The sequence below is a fragment of the Copadichromis virginalis genome, linkage group LG8 (assembly GCF_057382275.1).
Source record: "Copadichromis virginalis isolate Kocher_CV1m ecotype Utaka linkage group LG8, C_Virginalis_male_GT1.1, whole genome shotgun sequence".
Lineage (NCBI taxonomy): Eukaryota > Metazoa > Chordata > Actinopteri > Cichliformes > Cichlidae > Copadichromis > Copadichromis virginalis.
In genome coordinates, this window is record NC_140625.1 from 27,810,261 (window position 1) to 27,831,526 (window position 21,266).

General features: G+C 41.7%; 1 protein-coding gene and 1 long non-coding RNA gene across 2 annotated transcripts in view; one reads left to right on the forward strand and one right to left on the reverse strand.

The window, feature by feature from the left end:
• LOC146703610 (rho GTPase-activating protein 44-like) overlaps positions 1-21,266 on the forward strand; it is a 99,831-nt gene that overhangs the window by 71,528 nt on the left and 7,037 nt on the right. Inside the window, exons 12-21 of the mRNA XM_085466900.1 lie at positions 2,361-2,442; positions 2,540-2,620; positions 7,417-7,530; positions 8,397-8,488; positions 8,604-8,784; positions 13,095-13,112; positions 15,243-15,434; positions 16,187-16,720; positions 18,109-18,224; positions 19,185-19,568. Coding sequence (XP_085323026.1) covers positions 2,361-2,442; positions 2,540-2,620; positions 7,417-7,530; positions 8,397-8,488; positions 8,604-8,784; positions 13,095-13,112; positions 15,243-15,434; positions 16,187-16,720; positions 18,109-18,224; positions 19,185-19,568 — 1,794 coding nt within the window. The remainder of the gene's footprint in view (positions 1-2,360; positions 2,443-2,539; positions 2,621-7,416; positions 7,531-8,396; positions 8,489-8,603; positions 8,785-13,094; positions 13,113-15,242; positions 15,435-16,186; positions 16,721-18,108; positions 18,225-19,184; positions 19,569-21,266) is intronic.
• Positions 3,893-6,663, reverse strand: LOC146703611 (uncharacterized). Its single transcript, XR_014922103.1, has 2 exons — positions 6,534-6,663; positions 3,893-4,977 (listed from the first exon to the last, which is right to left on the reverse strand). It is a non-coding gene; the product is annotated as an uncharacterized LOC146703611 (long non-coding RNA).

The window sequence follows — 21,266 nt, forward strand, 5'->3', positions numbered from 1 at the left end:
ACACTGCCACATACCTAGACCTCCTCCCTGCCTCCTGGTTGTACATCATGTGTTCCCATGACAACTGATAATCCATTGAAATTTGCCTCACAGGGGTAGATTTATGAGTTGGCCCCCGTTGGCTTGTTCGAGTCTAGTTTCTGTACATTTCTGTTATTTTCCTTATGCTGAGCTACCCTCCTGTTGTCAATGAATGAATATAATCATAATCAGGCTGCTCGCATCAAAGAAACATTTTTAATCCCTTCTGCTGCCTGTCTTTGTTTCTCCTGCTGCTGTTTGCAGTAAATTTCCTCTTAAAGGTTATTTTGCTGGTGTGACACAGGAACTTGAGGCTCGATTAGGATTCACTTTGCTTCTGTGGTCACTGCTCGCGTGTCTGCAGACAAAGCAAAGTGTTTTTCTTCCACTTTCAATAAACTATCCAAGAAATGCCCAGTGATAAATTCCAAATATAACTGGGATTAGTGTCAGACAGATTCTTCATCTTCTGGAGAGGATGCAACAAAAAACGTCTTTTTGTTTCTGTCACGTATTCGCTTTTAAAGCTGCACTGTGACAAACTACAAAAGAAAGAAAAGCTTTCAAGCTTTTATGATGCTGTTATTGATCTTTTTTTTTTTTACTGCAGCAGCATATTGCTGTTGTCAGATGAAAACCATACATCTCCAAATGAAAAGCTTTTTACAAGCTGTGGAAAATATTTTTATCTTAAAAACAAGTGCATTTTTCTTAAAATTATCACACCGGCTGTTTTTCTATCGAAAAATAAAACTTAATGGTAAGCATCCTTTCAGCACAGAGAGGTGTCTCGCTAGTAATCTTTCTTTTATTTCTAAAATGACGAGGCTCTCAGTTATAATCATCTGCAGCATTTGTAGTAAATTATTTGTCAGTGTGTTTTCAAAAACATTTGTTTTATGTTCAGTGGCTTCTTTGGTTTTCTTTGCTGAGGAAACCGCCGTACTTTACGGATGTCCTTGTGTTTTTGGGTTGTTTTTTTGCAACAGAATATTGTAGCAAAAACGCAGTTTTTTATTTTTTGTATATAAGCCAGATCATTTAAGTCCTGTGTTTGTTCGCCTAGCTGTCGTACTACTGTTGGAAAAATGTGTCTTAATTGTTTCATGACCAAACTATTAAATCTTTGCTTTTACAAACAAACTGAAAACCTCTCTGATGCACAGTGAAGATTTTAATTTCTCAGCCGAGTATGAAAGTCAGAAAAAAAGAGTCATTTTCAACCAGTGCAGAATAATGCAGCATTAAATCTCAATTTAACTCACAGCTCACCGGAGCATGTGGAGAAAATGTCCTATTCTGCGCTCTATTCCCCTTTAATGGTCCCATATTAAACTGGGTCAGCTCCACCAGCAAATTTAATTCGTCCCACTGTGGAGGAGGAGGTGGAAGCCCTGGTTCAGTGTAACTGCAGGTATTTATTTTGCACCATCAGTGCACCACCTATATGTATATGCATATGTATACACAGCTGTTTGTCGTCCATCCCTCTGGGGAATGGAAGCGGCAGGCCAAAGAGAGAAGACGACACGTCGCAGTGAAACCCGGTCAGCTGTGTCCTTCCTCATCAGTAAAGGAAAACTCAGTTCTGGTCAGACGGAAGCTCGATGTGGATTTGTGTAGTTTTACAGGATAGCTGCGTAGACCAGTGGGACTCATTTCTGAGCACTTGATGGGACAAACCGTGCACAGACAGACTTTTCACAGGCACATAAACTTTTTCTAGTCATGAAAACAATCATTTGATTTTGATTTTCTGTTCTGAATAAACATACTTGTGTTTGTAATTATGGAAAATCCCTCTGGCTTTTTGTCATGGGGACCAGAGTAATGGAGACTGCTGGCAAGGAAGGCCTTTCAGCCTGGAATTTGAATATATACACATCACATAAGATGTGCTCCTATATAAAGTGATTTAATCTGAAATCTAATGCCATTGTGCAGTGAGCTGCAGGAAATTACACTCACTCTCATGCAGTACATACGATCAGATCTGGGCTCGGCTGGATCAGACAGAGTCCACGCTGAAGCACTAATCATGGAGCAGATGGTTGCTTCAAAACGTTTATCATCTTTGTTTCTATTTCTTTGTTTGGTGGTTTGTTTATTTCTTGATAAACGTCTTTACTTTCTTCATTTCCTTCCTTGCCTGTTTGCGATCTTCTTTCCTTACTTGCTTCCTTTTACTTTCTTTCCCGCTTTTTCTCTTTGCTTCTCTATTTTCTTGTTTTGTTTCCATCTTTCTCCCTTTCTTTCTTTCCTTCTACGGTTGCTTCTATGTGCTGAAATACACGGGTGCAGACATGTATTTACCATGGTTCTTGCTGTGCTCTCTCCAGGTGCTTTGAAGTCCTACCTGCGCGAGCTCCCTGAACCATTAATGACCTTTGAACTCTACAATGACTGGATCCAAGCCTCAAAGTGTGTATCATCTCAGACCAATGTTGCCATCTTCGTGTTAAAGACATTTCTTCGACCTACTGTTGTTTTACAACCAATCTTTCATGTTGTCCTGCAGCATTCAAGATCAAGACAAGCGCCTGCAGGCTCTGTTCAATGCCTGTGAGAAACTCCCTTCAGCCAACAACACCAACTTTAAGTGAGTCAGCGTTTCCATGTTTCACTCCCCTCCTGGTTCTCTCTTTTTTCATATATTGGCCAAATAATCTGGTTAACCAGCTGAAACATCCCAGTCAGTCTCATTTTGGTTTTTTTAACTGCATATCGAAGGAATCAGGTCTATTTTCCGCCTTACCTCCTTATATAACTGCATATAAGACTGGCTGGCTCTGCCTATAAAGAGGAGTTCATTTAACTGAAGGAAACCACCAAAGACATGACAAAGTGACCTGATGGTCAGAAATAGCTGGGCCAAAATGTTCATATCATTGAGTCCCCCAGTCTGTCACCTGTATCTTTGCTGACTGTCCCTGAGTGTTTCTGTTGCATCTGTAGTGTGTAAAATAAGTTCAAAGAGAAATCTTTAGAAAAACCTAAATCAAAATTGCTTTGCAAAATAAGCCAGCGCCAACAACTGCAGTTCCTCTAATGGCCACTTGAGGCAAATGCCAAAAGGCAGTCAGTCCCCACAGACTCTCATGTTAAAATGCCCAACTTTAAAGCAGGAATATGTTTACAATCAGCTGTGGTCTCAGGGCACAGTTTCCCTCAGTTATAAAAACTGTATGAGGGCAGCTCAGTGGTTTTAATTGGTGAGGAGTTGTTGCCAGTTGTTTTCTCCTTAGCCTCATGGCTGCTAATTAGTCAATGAACTGGACTTTTACAGTTGGTTTATGCCTTTTTTTATTATCCAACAAACTGTTTGACTTGTTGTGAAGAATAGACCATCCAAGACATTTGTGACTCACATATAGTTACTGAAATTCCAGTATATTTATGTGATTTAGGCTAATTAGCAGGTATGTGTGTTTATGTGTTGCACATATTTATGTAGATTTTATGAGTATGATTGCAGTTTGCATAAAAAAGCTAGTTATTGATAATTTAGAAGTGCAACTTATTGTCTAAATATGGTCACATCTGGCTCCAAATCACCATCATGGTGACCAAACACTTCCACAATGTATCACAGAGGCTAAGCCCATCTTTTTGGTACAGTCTAAGATCAATCCCCTCAAAATGCCCAAATTTAGAGCAGAAATAAGTGTCTTTGCCGCCAGTAACACATTTCTTTTACTGCTGTTTTAAGGCTTTAAGTTATGCACTATTGAGGATAACAGGTTGGGAGCATTTTGTTTAGACTAAACTAGAGTACACTAGACTATACTCTTCTTTGACCAGACCTAGTTTACTGTCACAGTGGCCAGTAAATGGGAGTGAACCCACAAGCAGACTCAAGTGGACACAGTGATAAGATTTAACAAACTTTATTGTTAGATTACAGAGAAATCGAAAAAACGTGATATGGGAACGTAGCGCGAGTGTGTGAAGTGGGGGCACTGTAGTTTCTAAACTAGAGATATATGACATACATCCTCAGTACGCTTGTGGCAAAAGAGGCAAAACCAAATATATTTTTGTAGCAGGCTGTGAAATATGCTTATTTCTCTTCTAAATAACACTGACAGGAGTCAACTGTTCAGAGGAGATGCAAAGGTTTTTGTTTCACACCTGTTTTTTAGCCGTGATTAGCATCTATTTTAATATCACTGTCTACCTGAACTAGCCAGCTTTAGTACTGGTTCAAATAAGGTCAGGTTCAGATTAATGAAAGCCGAGATGGTGGCAGCCAGACTATTAAACCAACAATCTGTGATTAGGCCTCCTTCTATCACTTCACTATTGGCAACAATATTTATTTATTTTGACACTGGAATAATGTTCCTCAGAAACTTGAGCGTGAACCAAAAACAATACAGATAATACCATTCTGTAGATCAGAGGGTAGCTGTGGAGTCGGGAGATAATAACTCGTAGCTATATCGCTTTACCTCTATTGATTCTCGAGGATTTTTCTTCTTTCATTTTCAGTCACTTCTTGGTATCTGTTTGCTTCCTGAAAGCTGAAAAATTATTTCCAGCTTTCAGGAGGCTGATTCATTGTGCGCTACTTATCACCACCTGCCAGAAAAGAGAAACTCTGACCTTTATGAAACAGTGTGGAGAAAGAGGCGTTGCATCCCAGGTGTTGGCTGCTGGATTAAATGCAGAATGCTGAAAGGCTTGTCTCCTGATCAAAAGAAGAAAGTGGAAAGGCCTGACAGAGAAAGGGAAGAGAGGAAGTGATGGTACAGAAATGAGGAGAGCGAGGTGCAGCGGCACTTGTCAGCATCATCATCGAATCGCACAAATGCGTCGTATTTTTAGACGGTGCTCCTCTGAAGAGACCTGTCAGGCCTGTCCAGATGATTGCTGTTTGCCGTGATGAGCGGCCTGATGTTCAGCTCTGGATGAGTCATTCAGCTCAGCTACAGACATCCACCAGCCCATCCATTTCTGAAAACATCAGACACAGAAATGGTTGGCTGCAATAATAAGCTTTGACTCAGTGTGGTTCGTGCATTCAGCAGGCACGCAGTTATCATTCAGACTGCAGCTGTAACACTACAGTATCTGCTGTTTGAAACTGACCGGAACATATTGGGATGGATGTAGCCTTCATTATGTTTTTTTGAGCCAGAAGTGATCATATTTTGGAAGAGAGCGTGGACTGCTAACTTATCAGCAAATGCCAGCATGCAGGATACAGCTGTATCCATAAATGCGCAGAAACATGTATATAGGCTAATATAATGCTAATACACCAAAACTGAAACCCGCACAGAAACTCTTTAAGGTGCTCCAAAAGGCATCAAAACGAGGTCCAGCTTACAAAGTTGAAGGAGAGGTGGGGTTAGCACATCTCAGTTGGCTCCAGCTGCCTGTATCACAACCAGGTAGTGATGTGTCAGTCGCAAATGAAACGGCTCTTAAAGCCCACTCTTTGAAGTGAACGACGCGAGCCGGCTCCTTATTGGGAGTCGTGTTTTGTTTTTTTTCCTTTCTTTCTCTCGCCCTCTCTCTCGCACTTTTTTTCCGCTTCACTCCGCACGCGAGCCTTGTGCTTTGCGCTGGGAAGAGGGGGGAGGGGCAATAGTTACACTCAGTAGCACAGGAACAGAGCGGGAGGGAGCCAGGGACAACAACGTCATATTAAAAAGGTATAGTAATCATCCACAACTATTTTCAGTTACAGATGATAAAGGATTCAGAAAGTTTATTGATGCAGGCCCATATGAAAGAGAATGTGCATCTTCTTTTTGTTTTTATATTTTTTCATATTTATATTTAATTGTGTTGTGGTTTGCAGTGTTTAGTGTTTAAATTTGTTTAAAAGGAAAAAGCTGAAAATTTAAATAGTTAAAAGTTGAAATGTAAATAATTGGTTTTTGTATTATATGATTTATTTATTACATTTTACATTTTATGTGGAGTGAATAAATATTTACGGTGGCCCCTACAGACAAAGCACGTACAAACTCCAAAACATGTACAAACACAACAGAAGTGCTCCAGGATGCTAGGGGCAGTGTTGAGCTTTTGTTACCTAGTGGCTACACAAGCCAGGAAGTACCAACTACCGGATTTGGTGTTTGGTAGTAACAGGTAAATGAACATTTTTTTTTTTTTTAATTATTTGAGTATATATGAATGCTTGTGCATAAATACACAAACAATACACGTATGCTTTCAATTGTGTAATTTAAGTGCTCTAGGTAGCTCTGTTTTGGAAGTTCAGTTAACGCTAGAAATGTGTTTTGGAGTTTGTACGTGCTTTGTCTCTAGGGGCCACCGTATATATTTATATATAAACATATATAAATTAATTAAAGCAGCAAAACAACCTGAAGGGCCGGCTCTTTTTAGTGAGTCGAGCCGAAAGAATCGGTTCTCTAAAAAGAGTCGGAAATCCCATCACTACAACCAAGTAGCACCAATCAGTCAAAACAGCCACGCCCCTAACTCTTCACTAACATGCGGTGACGCTAGCGTTAGCCGTGTTAGCACGTTACCTGAAACAGGTGGTCAGGGTGAGTCCACAGGCGCACACCCTTCGTTCATCATATATCCGTGTTGGGTAGAGTGTAAATACTGAGGCTGAATGGCCTTTATACAAGCACACACACTTCTTAGCACTGCAAGGCTATGAGCACAAAACAGCAGTGTAGAAAAATCGAGACAGCCAGCCAATCAGTGAGCTCCTTAAGTCACACCTCGTGGCTAATTTGGATTGCTTGAGATTTTGGAAAAAGATTGTGAAAATCAGTTTTTAAATTTGGAATTTGAAATGAGGTTTTTATTGAGAGTTTAATACTTTTTTGTGAAATTCATTTTTGAAGTATTTATTAATGGATTAATAATTCATTTTAAAATGTTGATTTATAAATAGTGTTTTTATTTTAAATTAAACGATTAAATAATAATTTTGCTTTGGTAATGTTTAATTTTTGTTTTACATTTTTTCCAAATGCGTGCGGCACGGTGGTTAGCACTGTTGCCGCACAGCAAGAAGGTCCTGAGTTCAATTCCGCCATCAGGCTGGGGTCTTTCTGTGTGGAGTTTGCATGTTCTCCCCGTGTTTGCGTGGGTTGCCTCCGGGTATTCCGGCTATCTCCCACCCTCCAAAGACATGCAGCTTGTGGGGATAGGTTAATTGGTTAATCCAAATTGCCCATACCTGTGAATGCGAGCGTGAATGTCTGTCTCTCTGTGTTGTCTGTCCTGCAACAGACTGGCAACCTGTCCAGGGTTTACCTCGCCTCTCGCCCTATGACAGCTATCAGAATATTTATAGTAGTAACAGTTTCATGGTCTAAATGTTTAGATAGAGAGGTTCAATGTACATTTAAATTCTGTTTTTATTGAATAGTCTGTTTTCTGCACCTTAATTAACAGGTATTTAATCAAATTCCTGTCCAAACTGACTGACTACCAGGATGTGAACAAGATGACGCCTGGAAACATTGCTATTGTCCTCGGACCCAACCTGCTGTGGACTCAGAATGATGGGTAAGTTATAGCAGATGCATATACATGTGGCTTGTTACCTTATCCTCTTCTGTGTGATCATAACTGAACACAAAATGCTGGATCTTGGTACCAGTGAACCATGGAAACAAATCAGCTGATGACCAGAGGAAGAGTTGTGCCGTGTGTTTGATTTGATTATTATTGTGCACTTATTTCATCCTGCTATCTCATCCTAATATTTTCACATCATGAATTATGCATGTGCTGAGATACCTTCTATACCATGACTTGCAGTTACAATTTAATTATGAAGTTAAACAAACAAAAGCAAGGGCCAGATTTAATTAGAGGCAAGCGAGTGAAGTCATTTTAGTTTTATTGTAATTGCAGCAGGTTCTATCATGCACTGCCTCCTGCTCGGCCCTTAAAATCACTTTTTCATGCAGTAACTTGATGATTAAAGGTGGCAGACAACGAATGGAGGGACTCAAAGGGATTCTCTCATTGCAGCTCAGTTTCTCTTCCTCTTTTTCCTTAATCAAAAATCATGGGCTGCTACTAACAAAAAGGCCTGCAGACACACAACTTCATCCATAGGAGACTGCTGTTATTATACCGTATATATTTAGGAGAAAGATGATGACTTGGCAGTTTTGAATAGGGTGAAGGGTGAAGGACGTCTCCTTTTATATCTCTGTGTAAATCTTACAAACTCGTCATCCCCCTTAACTTTTAATTAGTACTTTAATAGCCCACAGTTCTGAAATGATTTTAATTTTCTCATTTTAATGCTTTGGTAATATCATGAAAATGTGCTAATCACCCTCTGTGTGAAATTCTTACAGACAGACAGACACTTCTCCCCCCCCAATTAAAAAAAAGTGTGTCTTCTCCGTTTGCTCCAGGAACATCACGGAGATGATGACGACAGTTTCCCTACAGATCGTCGGCATCATCGAGCCCATCATCCAGCACGCCGACTGGTTCTTCCCAGGAGGTGAGGAGGGAAAAAGAAGAGGAAACAGCCCTGCTTTGTTTGTTCTTGAAGTCTTAAAATGGCATTTTAGAAAATAAAATACTGAGTTGTTCCTGTTTTCTTCTGTCTTCGTTAGAGATCGAGTTCAATGTCACAGGAAACTACGGCAGCCCCGTCCACACCAACCACAACGCCAACTACAGCTCGATGCCGTCTCCAGATATGGATCAGATGGATCGCAAGCAGAACGACCAGAGCCGGCGGCCGCTCAGCGTCGCCACAGACAACATGATGCTGGAGTTTTATAAGAAGGACGGGTATGACTCTTCTGTGTCTCTTAGCGATGCATTTCAGAGCCCGACCGATATGTTGGCAGATATTAGCTATTTGCGGATATTGGTACTGGCATTTATGACGGCTGAAAATTATGAGAGTTGATCTTGTATGATTTGTTTCAGAAAGCTCTCTGCAACTTCCCACTGGCAGCATATATGTTTGAAACACAACAATCAGCAGATCCAAGCAGAACGTAAACAAATAATTCACAGAACAAGATTACTTTTAAGCTGTACTGTCATAAATTCATAGATAACTGCACATAACAAATATATTAGATTTTTAAATCGCCAAATATTGATATCGGCCTTAAAATCAAGTATCAGTACATTAGGCCTAATCCCAATACTGTTTTTAAAGTAAGAATGCACATAATCTTAGAAACAAGCGAGAGAAGGGTTACAGTGTACTTTTAGTCACTGCAGATCTGGAAAGATTGGCTTGGGCAAGTTATGAAAGTGTAGGTTAGTACAGAATATACACTCACCAGCCACATTATTAAGTACACCTTGCTACTACTCGGTTGGACCCTGTTTTTTCTTGCAACACTGTCTTCATTTTTAAAGGCATAGATTTAGCCAAGTGCTGGAACCATTCCTCAGATTTTGGTCCATACTGACGTGATAGAGTCACACAGTTCCTGCTGATCCAATATGTGAATCTCCCGTTCCACCGCACACCAAAGGTCCTCTACTGGATTGAGATCTGGTGACTGTGGAGGCCGTTTAAGTACAATCAACTCACTGTCATGTTCAAGAAACCAGTTTGAGATTATTTGAGCTTTGTGACCTGACATCTATTATTAAGGGATGGACATGATCATTAACAATACTCAGGTATGATGTGGCGTTTAAATGACACTCCATTGGTCCTAAGGGAATTAAAGTGTGCCAATAAAATATCCCCACGCTATTACACCACCAGCAGCCTGACCTGCAGGATGGAGCCGTACTTTTGTGCTGTTTACTGCAAAGTTGCAACAGAAATCAAGACTTTTCAGACCAGACCACATCTTTCTGCTCTTCTATTGGCCAATTTTGATGAGCTGATGTAAATTGTAGCCTCAGTTTCCTGTTCTTGGTGTGGTCTGCTGCTAGAGTCAGTCTGCTTTGACCTTTTGTGAGTTCAGAGATGTTCTTCTGTGTCTCTCATGGTTGCCTCTCTATAAGCTCAGGCTAACTTAGCCGATTTCCTCTGACCTCTTGCATCAACGAGGCATTTTTGCCCAGAGAACTGCCGCTCACTGGATATTTTTTGTCTTTGGTCTTTTTCTGTAAATCCCAGAGATGGTTGTGTGGAAAAATCCCAGAAGATCATCAGTTTCTGAAATACTCTGACCAGCTTCTCTGTCAGCCAGTCACAATTTTGTTCTTTCTTCTTGATACTTGGTTTGAACTTCAGCAGATTATCTTGACCATGTCTGCATAGATTGAGTTACTGCCATATGATTGGCTGATGAGATAATTTGCATTAATGAGCAGTTAAACAGGTGTGCCTGATAAAGTGGCTGGTGGGTGTCTGTTGCAGCATGAATTTAATATGCAAATATAAACGGTTTATATGTGCACAGACTGACTCCCTAAATAAAACTTTCTCGTCTAAAACTTCCACTGATTCCACCTGTTTAAACCTGTCTCTGAATTAATTAGCAGTCTTCTCTGCGTACACTGTCATCCAGCTGACTGACAGCTAGAGACATTTTTTCTACACAAGGCCACATTGAGGCTCATAAACTTTCCACACGACTGCTTCCTGACAGGGTTGGACGTGTGAAGTAAGAGAAGGAAAATTCCCCAACGATTACACAAGTTTGCCGTGAGAAGTGACCTCAGTGAGAAGCTCAGTTTCACTCTGAGGTGGACAGAAAACGATACAGTTTCACTCTTTATCTACAGGACCTGCCCTCATAACTTTTCTCTGCAGCTCACTGAGACATCTGGAAGTGAGAAAGAAAAAGACTGAGGGTGAGCTGACATTTAGTCTGTGAAATGAGCAATCCGACAATCCTCAAACTGTGAAGAGGGATTAGCTGAAAACCAGTCAGTCGCTTTCTTTCTCTTTCACTGTCTGAATCTGAGTGTCTTTCTCTAATGCTTTAATACACCCATGGTCTTATCAGGGCCTGGGGGGAGCCTGAGCTCTGCAGCCCAGGGGCCACAAGTAGCCCGACTAATTAAACCTGGACTGTGTGGGTCGGATCAATAGAGCTCAACTTTCAGTAGAAACAGTCCTTAGAACCAAAGGCTGTTGCTCCACCAAAAGAAAGTCTGCTTTTACATGAGTCCTCTTTAATTTCTTACTTAATTTATGTCAGTCTAATAAGTTAATTAATATTTAGATACTAAACTTGCGGCACTTCTCTGCAACTCTGGGAGAGCAGGTGATGATTAGACAAATAGCCCAACATTCTTCTTCTTCTTTGACACTGATAGCACAGATTAGATCCCAGCTTGGATTAAAAAGCAACAATCATTATATTCACTTAATGTTAAAAGTGTAAGTTTAAAGGGCACTTATTACGGCCATTTCCAGCCCTGTAATCTTATTTTTGGATTCTCCTGGAGTAGCTTTGCATGATTCACAGTTCAAAACAATCCTAGTATGTCTTACCTCAGCCTTGCTACAGCCCTTCTCTTCATCCTCTGTCTGAAACTCACAGTTTGAGCTCCACCCATTTTCTTCTGATTGGCTGAGCCACACAAACAGAAGGTCTGAACAGCAGGTGGGTGGGGCTTCCATTAGACTAGTTAGACTTATGATACTTATGTTTTGTTACACAACACAACCTGATTGATAGCACTCAATCACTGAATCAATCACAAGAAGTGCAACGCTAATGCTAAATCACCACCACTAAGCTTCTATGTGCACCGCAATTATCCTGAATGTTAATTTTGCTTGTTTAGCCGTTTATCTCCTGAAGTAAAAGCTTCAAATTTCATGAGTCAGGTATTTACTACGTAATCTTTTGCAATAGAACAAAAACATGTTCAGAGCTACAAAAACTACTACAGAATGTATTAAAGCATTAAAAAAAAAATGAACATTTTTAAAACCCACTGCCTGCGAGTTCAGGGAACTTGAAGTGCAAAATGCTAACTCATTCCAGGTTTTAGGACTCATTCACTCTCCTGAGGTCTAAATAGAGGTACTTCATGCTATCTGCCAAGTTGCAGGATTTGCTCCCAGAAGAACTACTTGAAGTCCTTTAAGCTGGTGATGCTCTTTAGCAACATTTCCACATTCCACCTTTATACTGGCTTCATACTGGCCAGGGGTTGGAGAGCAGCCATGATGGCTCTTCTAACATCTGCTTATATATAATGTATGACGAAGCTGGTTAAATCCATAGAGATTTTATGCCTTTTTAAGTCTCCTGCTGCCCTATTACAGCAGATCTTAGGACTCCTCCACCTGCCAAATCCCACTTTAACCCCTACTGATGTTTGATGACTTGTTGGGATCTTTTGGGAAAGTTGTTCATTTTTAGGAAAACTGTTACAAAAATCTCAAAATAACATCTGTATTTCGTGTAAACCGATAAGAAAGACTGATGCCTCATTAGAATCTCTGTAACCTATAGCAAATCATTGCTATGGGTTACAAAACCATCTTTGGTAAGGTTTTCTCTGCCACCCTTATATTTAATGTTGGTAATATAAATCTTGTTCACTTCTTGATTTTGATGAAAGAATTGATATTCAAAGACTTGCCAAAGAGTCTGACTATAGGCTGGATTTCTATAGAAAACAGATGTTGAGAGTTCAGAAATGCTGCCTGTTGAAACACGTCCTTTATCGTGAACTACACTAAATCACTGCTGGTTGTGACTGGGAGTGAAAGTCTGTGCAAAACTCACTGAAAGATCCTTCATAAAACCTGTTTCTTCCCAGGCTGTGTGTACACGCTTGGTAATATCAGTAGAAATGCTTGTTATTGCTCAATCAGAGACCAACAAAAAGGAATGTCAAGACAAAGTGCCAGTCATTTTTACTTTGTGTTTCTACCACTGCAGAGAAACCACACTTACTAAAGACTCACTGCAGCTGCAGGAAACCTCTCGCATGTTTTGGGGGATTTTACTGTATCCAGCAGGGAAACATTGACCTGATTATAGCTAAATTCCTCCTTAGTTTTCGACATGGCCTCAATATTTCACTGTTCTCCTCTCTTAAAGCGTTATCCTGTTTCACTTCTTTGATAACAATGCTATTATCGAGTCCAAGCGTACGAGTCTTTCGTGGTCTCTGCTCGTGTCCTCACTGTGCTTGTCTCTGTTTTAACACTGCAGCATTAGGAAGATACAAAGGTACGGTATAGCTCCTTTTCCTCCACTCATCCTCATGTCACTCTGTTCATCATCTGTTCGTCTCAGCTGCACGTTGAAAGGAGCTGTCTCTCATTTGTCATGTGTCTGAGTGTGTATTGCTTCATAGGGGTGTGTGTGAAATGATATATTTGGACTCCTGTAGTTCAGTGTCTCAGCAGAGTGGGGGGACATGAATAAACAGGCCTGTTTCTCTCTGTTTACATAAGTAAGAGGCATCTTTGCAGTTTCTGATACTGAACTGACTCGTTCAGCCTGTGGATACAATAGTCTCTTGTTGCTTATCTCACCTGACTGCATAGTTACAGTTACTGTTTTTGTCTTATCGTACTAATTGAGGGGTTTTTGTGGTAATCTGTTTGAAATGGAAGCCAGTTAGTTTAGCTGGGGTAAAACACTATACTTTTTACTGACCTTGCATTATCTGTGTTATTGTCTAAGTGCAGATTGTGTAGGGGGATGTCTGCTGCTTGTGGTCAACCATCTATACAGTGTGCAGCCTTTCAGTAATTAAATAAAAAGCTTTTCGAATTAGATCAGCCCTCCAGCACAGCTCTGCTCCATCAGCCGGAGTCAGCTGTCTACATGTGATGGAATTTTTCTTTCCAATATTCATTTGTCCAAAACGCATTTTAGACTCATTAGAGGATACTTCTTTTAAACAAAGGAAAACTCAGGAGGTTTAGTGATTTATGACCTGCAGCATCGCCCTGAAAAGTTTACTTTTGTGTTTGATTTAAGACAACACTACTACTACACTAGTAGTAGTATACTTGTGTGCTTATGGTAAGTGTATAGACAAAGTATCCAACTTGAGACAGTTATTGACTTTAAAGTAGCCACCTTGACATCAGTAGGTACAGTAGGTAATGTACCAAGGTTTTCCTCTAGTTTACTTTAAATAGGGCCAACATTTACAACATAATGCTGTATTTGCTAAGAAACAAAGTGATTCAAAGCATAAACTTGCGAGGAAAGGTTTTACTTTTATAGAATCTGACTTCTGTTTGGATCCAGAAGAGTTGCCTCCTGCTGGCCATTTGAAAGAATGCAGGTCTGATGCATTGGCTTCACTTTCATATCTTTTCATATCCATCTTTTTATTTTTATTTATTTATTTTGTTTGTTTGTATTGGCTTGGCTTGTGTAGATTTCTTTCATTTTTTGAATTCAATTACATTTTTTTCTTTTTTTTTCTATAGGCATTTGTTTCCAGGCAAGGGTCACCTTAGATATAAAATACATAAAACCACATTTGGTTTTATACAGAAGAAGAGCAGCTAAGAAGGGAGTGGTGGGTGGATTTAGTTACCTTGGGCCTGCTGTTTCAACAGACTTTGTGCCATATTAAGTTAAACTACCTCAAACCCTAAGAAGAATTGACAAACCTTAAGTGTGGCATCAATCTTCCTCAAACTCTAGACAGCCAAGAGACCTATATGAGATCGATCAATTCTGTTTTAATGACACAGGAAAGTACATGTGTAATTAATTAGTTTGACAATGACTGTTTTCTTCAGTTAGCAGAATCAAGCCCACAGTGGGATAAATGCATTAAAAACCCTGCAAAATTCACTGGATTAGCACCAGCCGTCTGAATTATATATAAGTTGAAGCCCTGAAACAACATACCGTTCTCATCAGGAGACAGTGGAAAAGATGGATGTAGCAACTGTGATGTCACACACTGCTTCGCGAAGTCCTGCTCTGGCCTCATTTCCTTAGTCCTGGACGTTTCCACTTGCATGCAGCCATCAATTAATTCTGCTGATTTGCACTTAAAATGAAAAGGACGGAAACGCACATCCTGTTTCATCCAAACTAATTTTTGTTTGTTGAGTTATTTAAAATATATATTAGTTATTTTCCATCATGTTGCAGGAGAATGTGTGTTGTTGCATGCTGGGAATCGTGTGAGTGAAGCTGAGCGACCCTACCTGCTCGTCTGGGGTCGGCCTTTTTTAAATGCACTGATATAAATGAGAGACAGGAAAGCCGATCCCTTTTACCCCCCGGATGATGTGTTTTGGGTGTGGAAACCTGACCCCTGAACTACACACAGACAAACACGCCCTTTGACTTGATTGGCTGTGCATCTCTGTCCCACTGCAGCATGGGTGTCAGGGTGATGGACACTTCTTGGGTGTCGCGCAGGGGATCGTCGTCTACGCGTAAATCCTTGTCCACGCCACCGAGTGTGCACCCCCCCACCCCACCCATTGACGCGCTCATCCCCGAGCAGCCTGGGGAATTCTCAGCCTCCCCCTCCCCCACCCCTCCTCCCACTAGCAGCGACCGAGCCAGGTAAGGCAGTTGTGGCCCCACCCGTCCTCCTGTTTCACCTCCCCACCCCTCCTTTACTCCTGCTCCACGCCCGCACACACACCTGCTGCCGCTGCTCGCTCGTCACCGCGTCTGCTGCCGCGCCCTGCAAATGACACCCGAACTGCGCTGTCTGCCCCTTCCAACCCCCACCCACCCCACCTCCACCCCTTGTTTTCTTGTCTGTCGTTCATCCTCACCTCTGTGTGAACCCACCCTGATGAGGCATGTCATTTAGAACTTCTTTTCATTTCAACATCTCCTCACCCCCTGAATTTCCTGAGTCACGCGTGGAGTTAATTTTCTGCCTGAGTGGTGATACTGCATATCATGTGAAGATTTCACTTCTACTTAGGGCTGGGTTTAACCAAAATGTGTTGAAAGGTTCATCCACAGTTCAGTAGAAAACTATTTATTGCTGCATGTGCATGGATCACATCTCTATTTTTCTTTTGCCATCAGTCCGAGCATCATTAGCAGCATAACGGTCCATTGTCGCAGGAGCCTGCAATGGATGAGGTGGCTGATTTTCTGTTTTATTATTTTGTTTTCTTTGTGCTCTTCCCCTCCTGGAGCCTTCACTTCACTGTCCCAACAACGATTACTCCTCACCTGATTTTTCCCCTGATTTTTCCCTCGTTATGGACCAAACGTAAAGTTTCAAATCCACACATCCCTCGTCCTAGAACTAATGAATTCATCCGCTTGAATCACTGATATTTCTATCATTGCAGTTCAGACGATGCATCCTCCAATTGGTCGGACTCCTGTTACGCCTACCCCTCCCCAGAGGAGGAGAGGCCGCCTCCCCCTTACCCCTCTTCCTCTTCTTCCTCCTCTTCCTCCTCCTCTTGCTCTTCCTACTCGCTCCCTCACCACCATTTCCGCACCCGAACACCTCCGGGTATGCGTCCCGTTGCCCCCAGCCCCGAATCTGTGCCCCCTGGCCCGTCCCCTCCACCCCGCCGCACTGGGTACAGCCCGCCCCCGCTCCCTCACTCCCTGTGCCCGTCCCCTCAGCAGCTTGACGTCAACTCCAACCCCAAACCTAACTCCCTGCATCTGCCCAAACCGGCCTCCCCGTCTATTGCTCCGCATGGGCCCCCGTCCGAAACGAATGGCTCCTCCCTTTACATCAAACCCCCGCTCGTTCTCACTCGTCACGATCTCTTCCTTGGCTCCCCGAAAACCCCCAGCACCCCTCTCCCTGCTCCACCTCCATGGGCAGCCTGTGCCTGTAGCCGGGAGAGAGGAGCCAAGCTGACGAGGTAAATACAGAGCCCTGCTCAACCCGCTCCCACTAACACAAATCACACACAAATAAGGAGAGGCCCCCGCAGGGACAAGGAAGCACAAGAGAGGGGGGATTTTTTAAAAAAAAGAAAAAAAGAAACTCCCTTCAGTGCCACCCTACTCTGTGTCCTATTAACTCGCTTGGTTTGCAGCTGTCACTTATAGAAATCAAAGCGCTTTAAGGATTCCATTATCACATCCATCTTTAATTTTGCTGCCATGTATGCAATCCATAACTTTCCATGTGAGCAGGGTATTCAGGAGCCTGTTGCCAGGCAACAAAGGAAATCCAAAGCTTTCAGTCAATGATTATAAAAGTCAGCGTTAATGAGTCAGTGAGATTTTGAATGCGAAGGCAATGATGTATGCAGGAGCAAAACAGCACTGTTTGATATTTAAGGAAACCCCAAAAAACATCTGCTTTGGTTTACAGCAACATGTTCATATGAGTTTAAAGGGGACCTATTTTGCTTTTTTTATACATATTTGCACTGATAGAGAATAAATAGTTTCCCCTTATGTAAGGTTGCATTACCCATCTACAAGCTGATTACCAGCAACCATTAAAAGAGGGAGGAAGTACACACTGCTAACTACCACATGTCAGACAAAACCAAAGACAACCACAGTCTCATAAAGCGTCCTTTAAAAAAAAGATGAGGTCACAGTCCTGTAAGAGATGTTTGGAGGTGTTGAACAGTCAAATACATCTTAGTAAATATCAGAAAACATTGCTATCTTCTGCCGCTTATAAACAGATTTGAACAGCAGGTGGTCTGTCCACTCTCTCTGACATCATTCAGAGCTAAGAGCAGGAAAAACTGGCTGAAATAGGGCAGAAGGTAAGTAGTAGTAGTATCACAGATATTACTTTTACATATGCTGACCTCATTAATTTGAAACTTCAGCCATGTTTAATATGAAAATCCAGATATCGTATCAGCATAATAGCTTCCCTTTGAATGCTGGCTGCTTCAGTCGCCTTCCATGTCTCGTTTGCTGAAGAGTGAGAGTGTGTTGAGGCGTAGCTGAGGAGAGTCAGTCGATCAGAGAGTAAACTGGTTATGTTTTGACCTTAAGACCTTCTTCCCATTGGCATTCTGGCTACACTGTGCTGTAGGAGTAAGGAAAATGTATTAAGCTGTCAGGATATGTTTGAATTTTCTTTCCTTCTTTTTTTGCTCAACTGTATAAGCTACATGTCCATCTGCAACAGTGGTCACCGGGAATTATGGCTGCTCTCATATATTTTCCTTTTTTTTTATAAAACAAAGAGATTTATGGAGGCAGGGTTAGTAAATTACAGAAGAAAGTATATCATAATGTGTGTGTTTGTGTGTTTTGTCCTTCACTCTCTCCTCAGTACTCTGAAGAACAAGGAGCTGTCTCCAGTGATTGGACAGAAGGGGCTCCAGGGAGCAGTGACCTCTAGTGGACAGTCGCAGCTCTCTGACCACAGTCCGCACACCTTGAGGAGAGGTAATACAACTAACTGGGCGTGTATGACAGGGATCTCAGCTTGTCTCAAAAACATGGTAAAAATAGTAAAAGTAATTACTTTTGGGGATTTAAAAACTCTGCACCTTGCCCAGTACTGTGACAGCAAAAAAAGATGCAGCACGCTGTGTTCATTTAGCTGTCTCTCAGGCTCTAATAGAATCTGTCTAATCTATTAGTCAGTGCTGTGAATGAGGTCATTTTAAGTTACAGTGGAACCTCTCGTGTGGAGAGGATGTAAATCTGCAAAAGTGTGTTTTCATTCATTGTTTCCACTCTGGTTGCTGCACAAAAGAGGGGAAAAGGTCCTTGGAAAACCACATAATAACTGACTGACGGCTGCAGTAGAGTTTTATCTGCTAAAATATCCTCAGACTCGAAGGATAAGAGGGCGATGTTTAGTTTGAAGAAATAAACTTGACTTGATGCTGTATGATTGAAGGGTTTAATTAAGGCAGATATTATAATTAATGAGCAATTTGATGGGTAAATTTGTCTGGGGAACTTCAGAGTTTATTAGACTGAAGACAAGACAAGCATCTCTTTTACACTTAAACTTTGATGACTAAAAAGTGATTTTTACTTTGAAATAGCATGTCAAAACATTTGTTTATTCTTAAAGAACACTGGTTGCTTTTATTTCAGAAATATAGAGACATTTGTTATCATGGTAACTTTTTTTTTATAACTGTCAGCTTTTATATTGAAGATCTGGCAAATTAAAGCAAATTTCTTTTACTTTGGAAAAATGGGCATGTCAAAGTTTTTTTTTTCTTTTATGTTGAAAATCTGGTACTTTAAAGCATCACCGCAGATTTCTATAAAAATTGAACACTTTTAATTTGACAAACAGACATGCTAGCAGACTCCTAAATGCCTTTTATTTTGGAAATATTGCAGACCCCGATCATCTTGTGTTCTTTCTTGGTGGTCTCTCTACAGCAAAGAAGCTGGCTCCGATCCCACCTAAAGGCCCTTACTGCCCAACGGGAGCCATGTCCGACCAGTCCACAGGTCAACCGTCTCCAGTCAGCCTGTCTCCCACTCCTCCCAGCACCCCCTCCCCATATGGCTTCAGCTACCCGCAGGGATATGCCACCATCAGCTCCCCGGGTCAGTTGCAGATGGTCACCACCCCGTCTCTGTCCTCTCCGCCCTCGTTGGCTGGGACTCTCACCAAGGCCAGACCGACCCCCAAGCCGCCCCGGCAGAGACCCAGCCTGCCTCCTCCTCAGCCTCCATCCACACCTGGCACTAGTCCCCAGCCTCTGGAGCACTCATCTGGGCTCCTGGACGGCCTTTCTCCTGGGGAAAGCATGTCCACTGGTAATGCTAAACTTGACCGGTTTTTTTAAAGCACTTTGTGTTCGTAATTCTTTTTGCTATATGTAGATTTGATAAATAATATGCCATAGTTTGACAAATATTATGAATTCTTATTATTTAAGTTCATGTACTTGGATGTATATGCACTGTTTTTGGTCTATTCATGACATTTATTGGCAATAATGATAGATGTAGGATAACAGCAGACTATCCTTTGGTGTCTTTCTCCATCAGGAGAGGAGTCGTGTATTATGCATTTGTTTGCCTCTCCATCACCTGCAGGTTCTAATCATGATTTTCATGTAATTTCTTCCCCTCTTATCGTCTCACCTGCAGCGGTATGAGGCGAGAGGTTCAGTGTGATTCTGTGTGTGAGAGGGACTTTTAGGGTAAGCAGGAGTTTCTGTGCTAAAGCCTCCCTTCCCCTCCTCTTCGGTACCCTCAAACCCCAAACATGGAGCCGCCCGCTGACATGCTCACAACACAGTGAAGCTGCCAGTAGATGCAGGTTTAAGATTATCCGCTGCTCTACGGCAGCCTCACTCATATGACCATACAGGCGCTGTGTTCAGTCCACCTTTTACTCATTTTGTTGGCCTTTGCATGGTGGCTGAGACTGATGCATGGCTTACATGGGCGTGCATACCGGACTGTCCACCGATCCCAACCTCTCCTGCGCTTAGGATTCCCACCCATAATGCCCTGCTCCAGCTGCCCCTCCTCTCCCTGGCTTCATCTGTCACCCCACCCACACACCCCTCACGCTTCCCACCGACTCCACCTCTGCCCCTCAGTCAGCGCACTTCCTGTCTGCACCAGTTTTCCATCACATGTTGTACACTAGATGTCTTCACTGTCAATATTATAGTAATATATTATATAAGTACACATGTACTGCATGGCATACTAGCCAAATTTCTATATAGGTAGGTAAGCACAAGCACCAAAGGTCTGTAATATATGAAGGGAGAGCTCAGCTTATCCAGGTAACTTCAGGTCTAACCTGGGGTTTTCAGTATTATGTAGGTTGTTTGCCTTTACTAGGTATATTACCATGGTAACATGGCGTAGACTTAACCTGGATCGAAGCAGAAAATGTTTAAAATTAGACATTAACAGTTATGAAGTCACCACCTACTGACCAATCAGTTCTCTGTAAAATAGCATCATGTTTCCTTGAGCCTCTTGATTGTAAACCATCAAATTTTTACTGTCAGCCTTACAGTCTGAGTTTTTAGTTTTCTTTTGTGGGTTAATATAGACTAAACCTTGTTTTTTTAGCAATTGTTTTCCAGTCTTACTGATAAAAGTGTCTGGTCAGATTCTCATAGTTAGACTGATGCATGCCGGGGTTTAGCCTGATTGTTGACGTTAGGGTGAATCCAGATAACAGAAAGAGATCCTGGGTACGCTGAACTTGCCTTGCCTCAGAAGCCATGACCCTTTGTTGCCTGCTTGCTTGCAGTGGATAAAAAGAGCTTGTAAACTGCACAGATATTGTTTGGATTTTGTTTTGCCTGCATATATTAAGTCCATGTGGTACATCAGCAGGATTTTGATTTTGACAAATAGCCTTCAGTGACAGGAAATCTTAATTGTGTTGCATAAAATGCTAGTTTGGTCAAAATGATCTAACTTTATCGATAGTTAGTGTTTGTTGTGTCATTGTCCCCTCTACACAGAGCTAGCTCCACACAG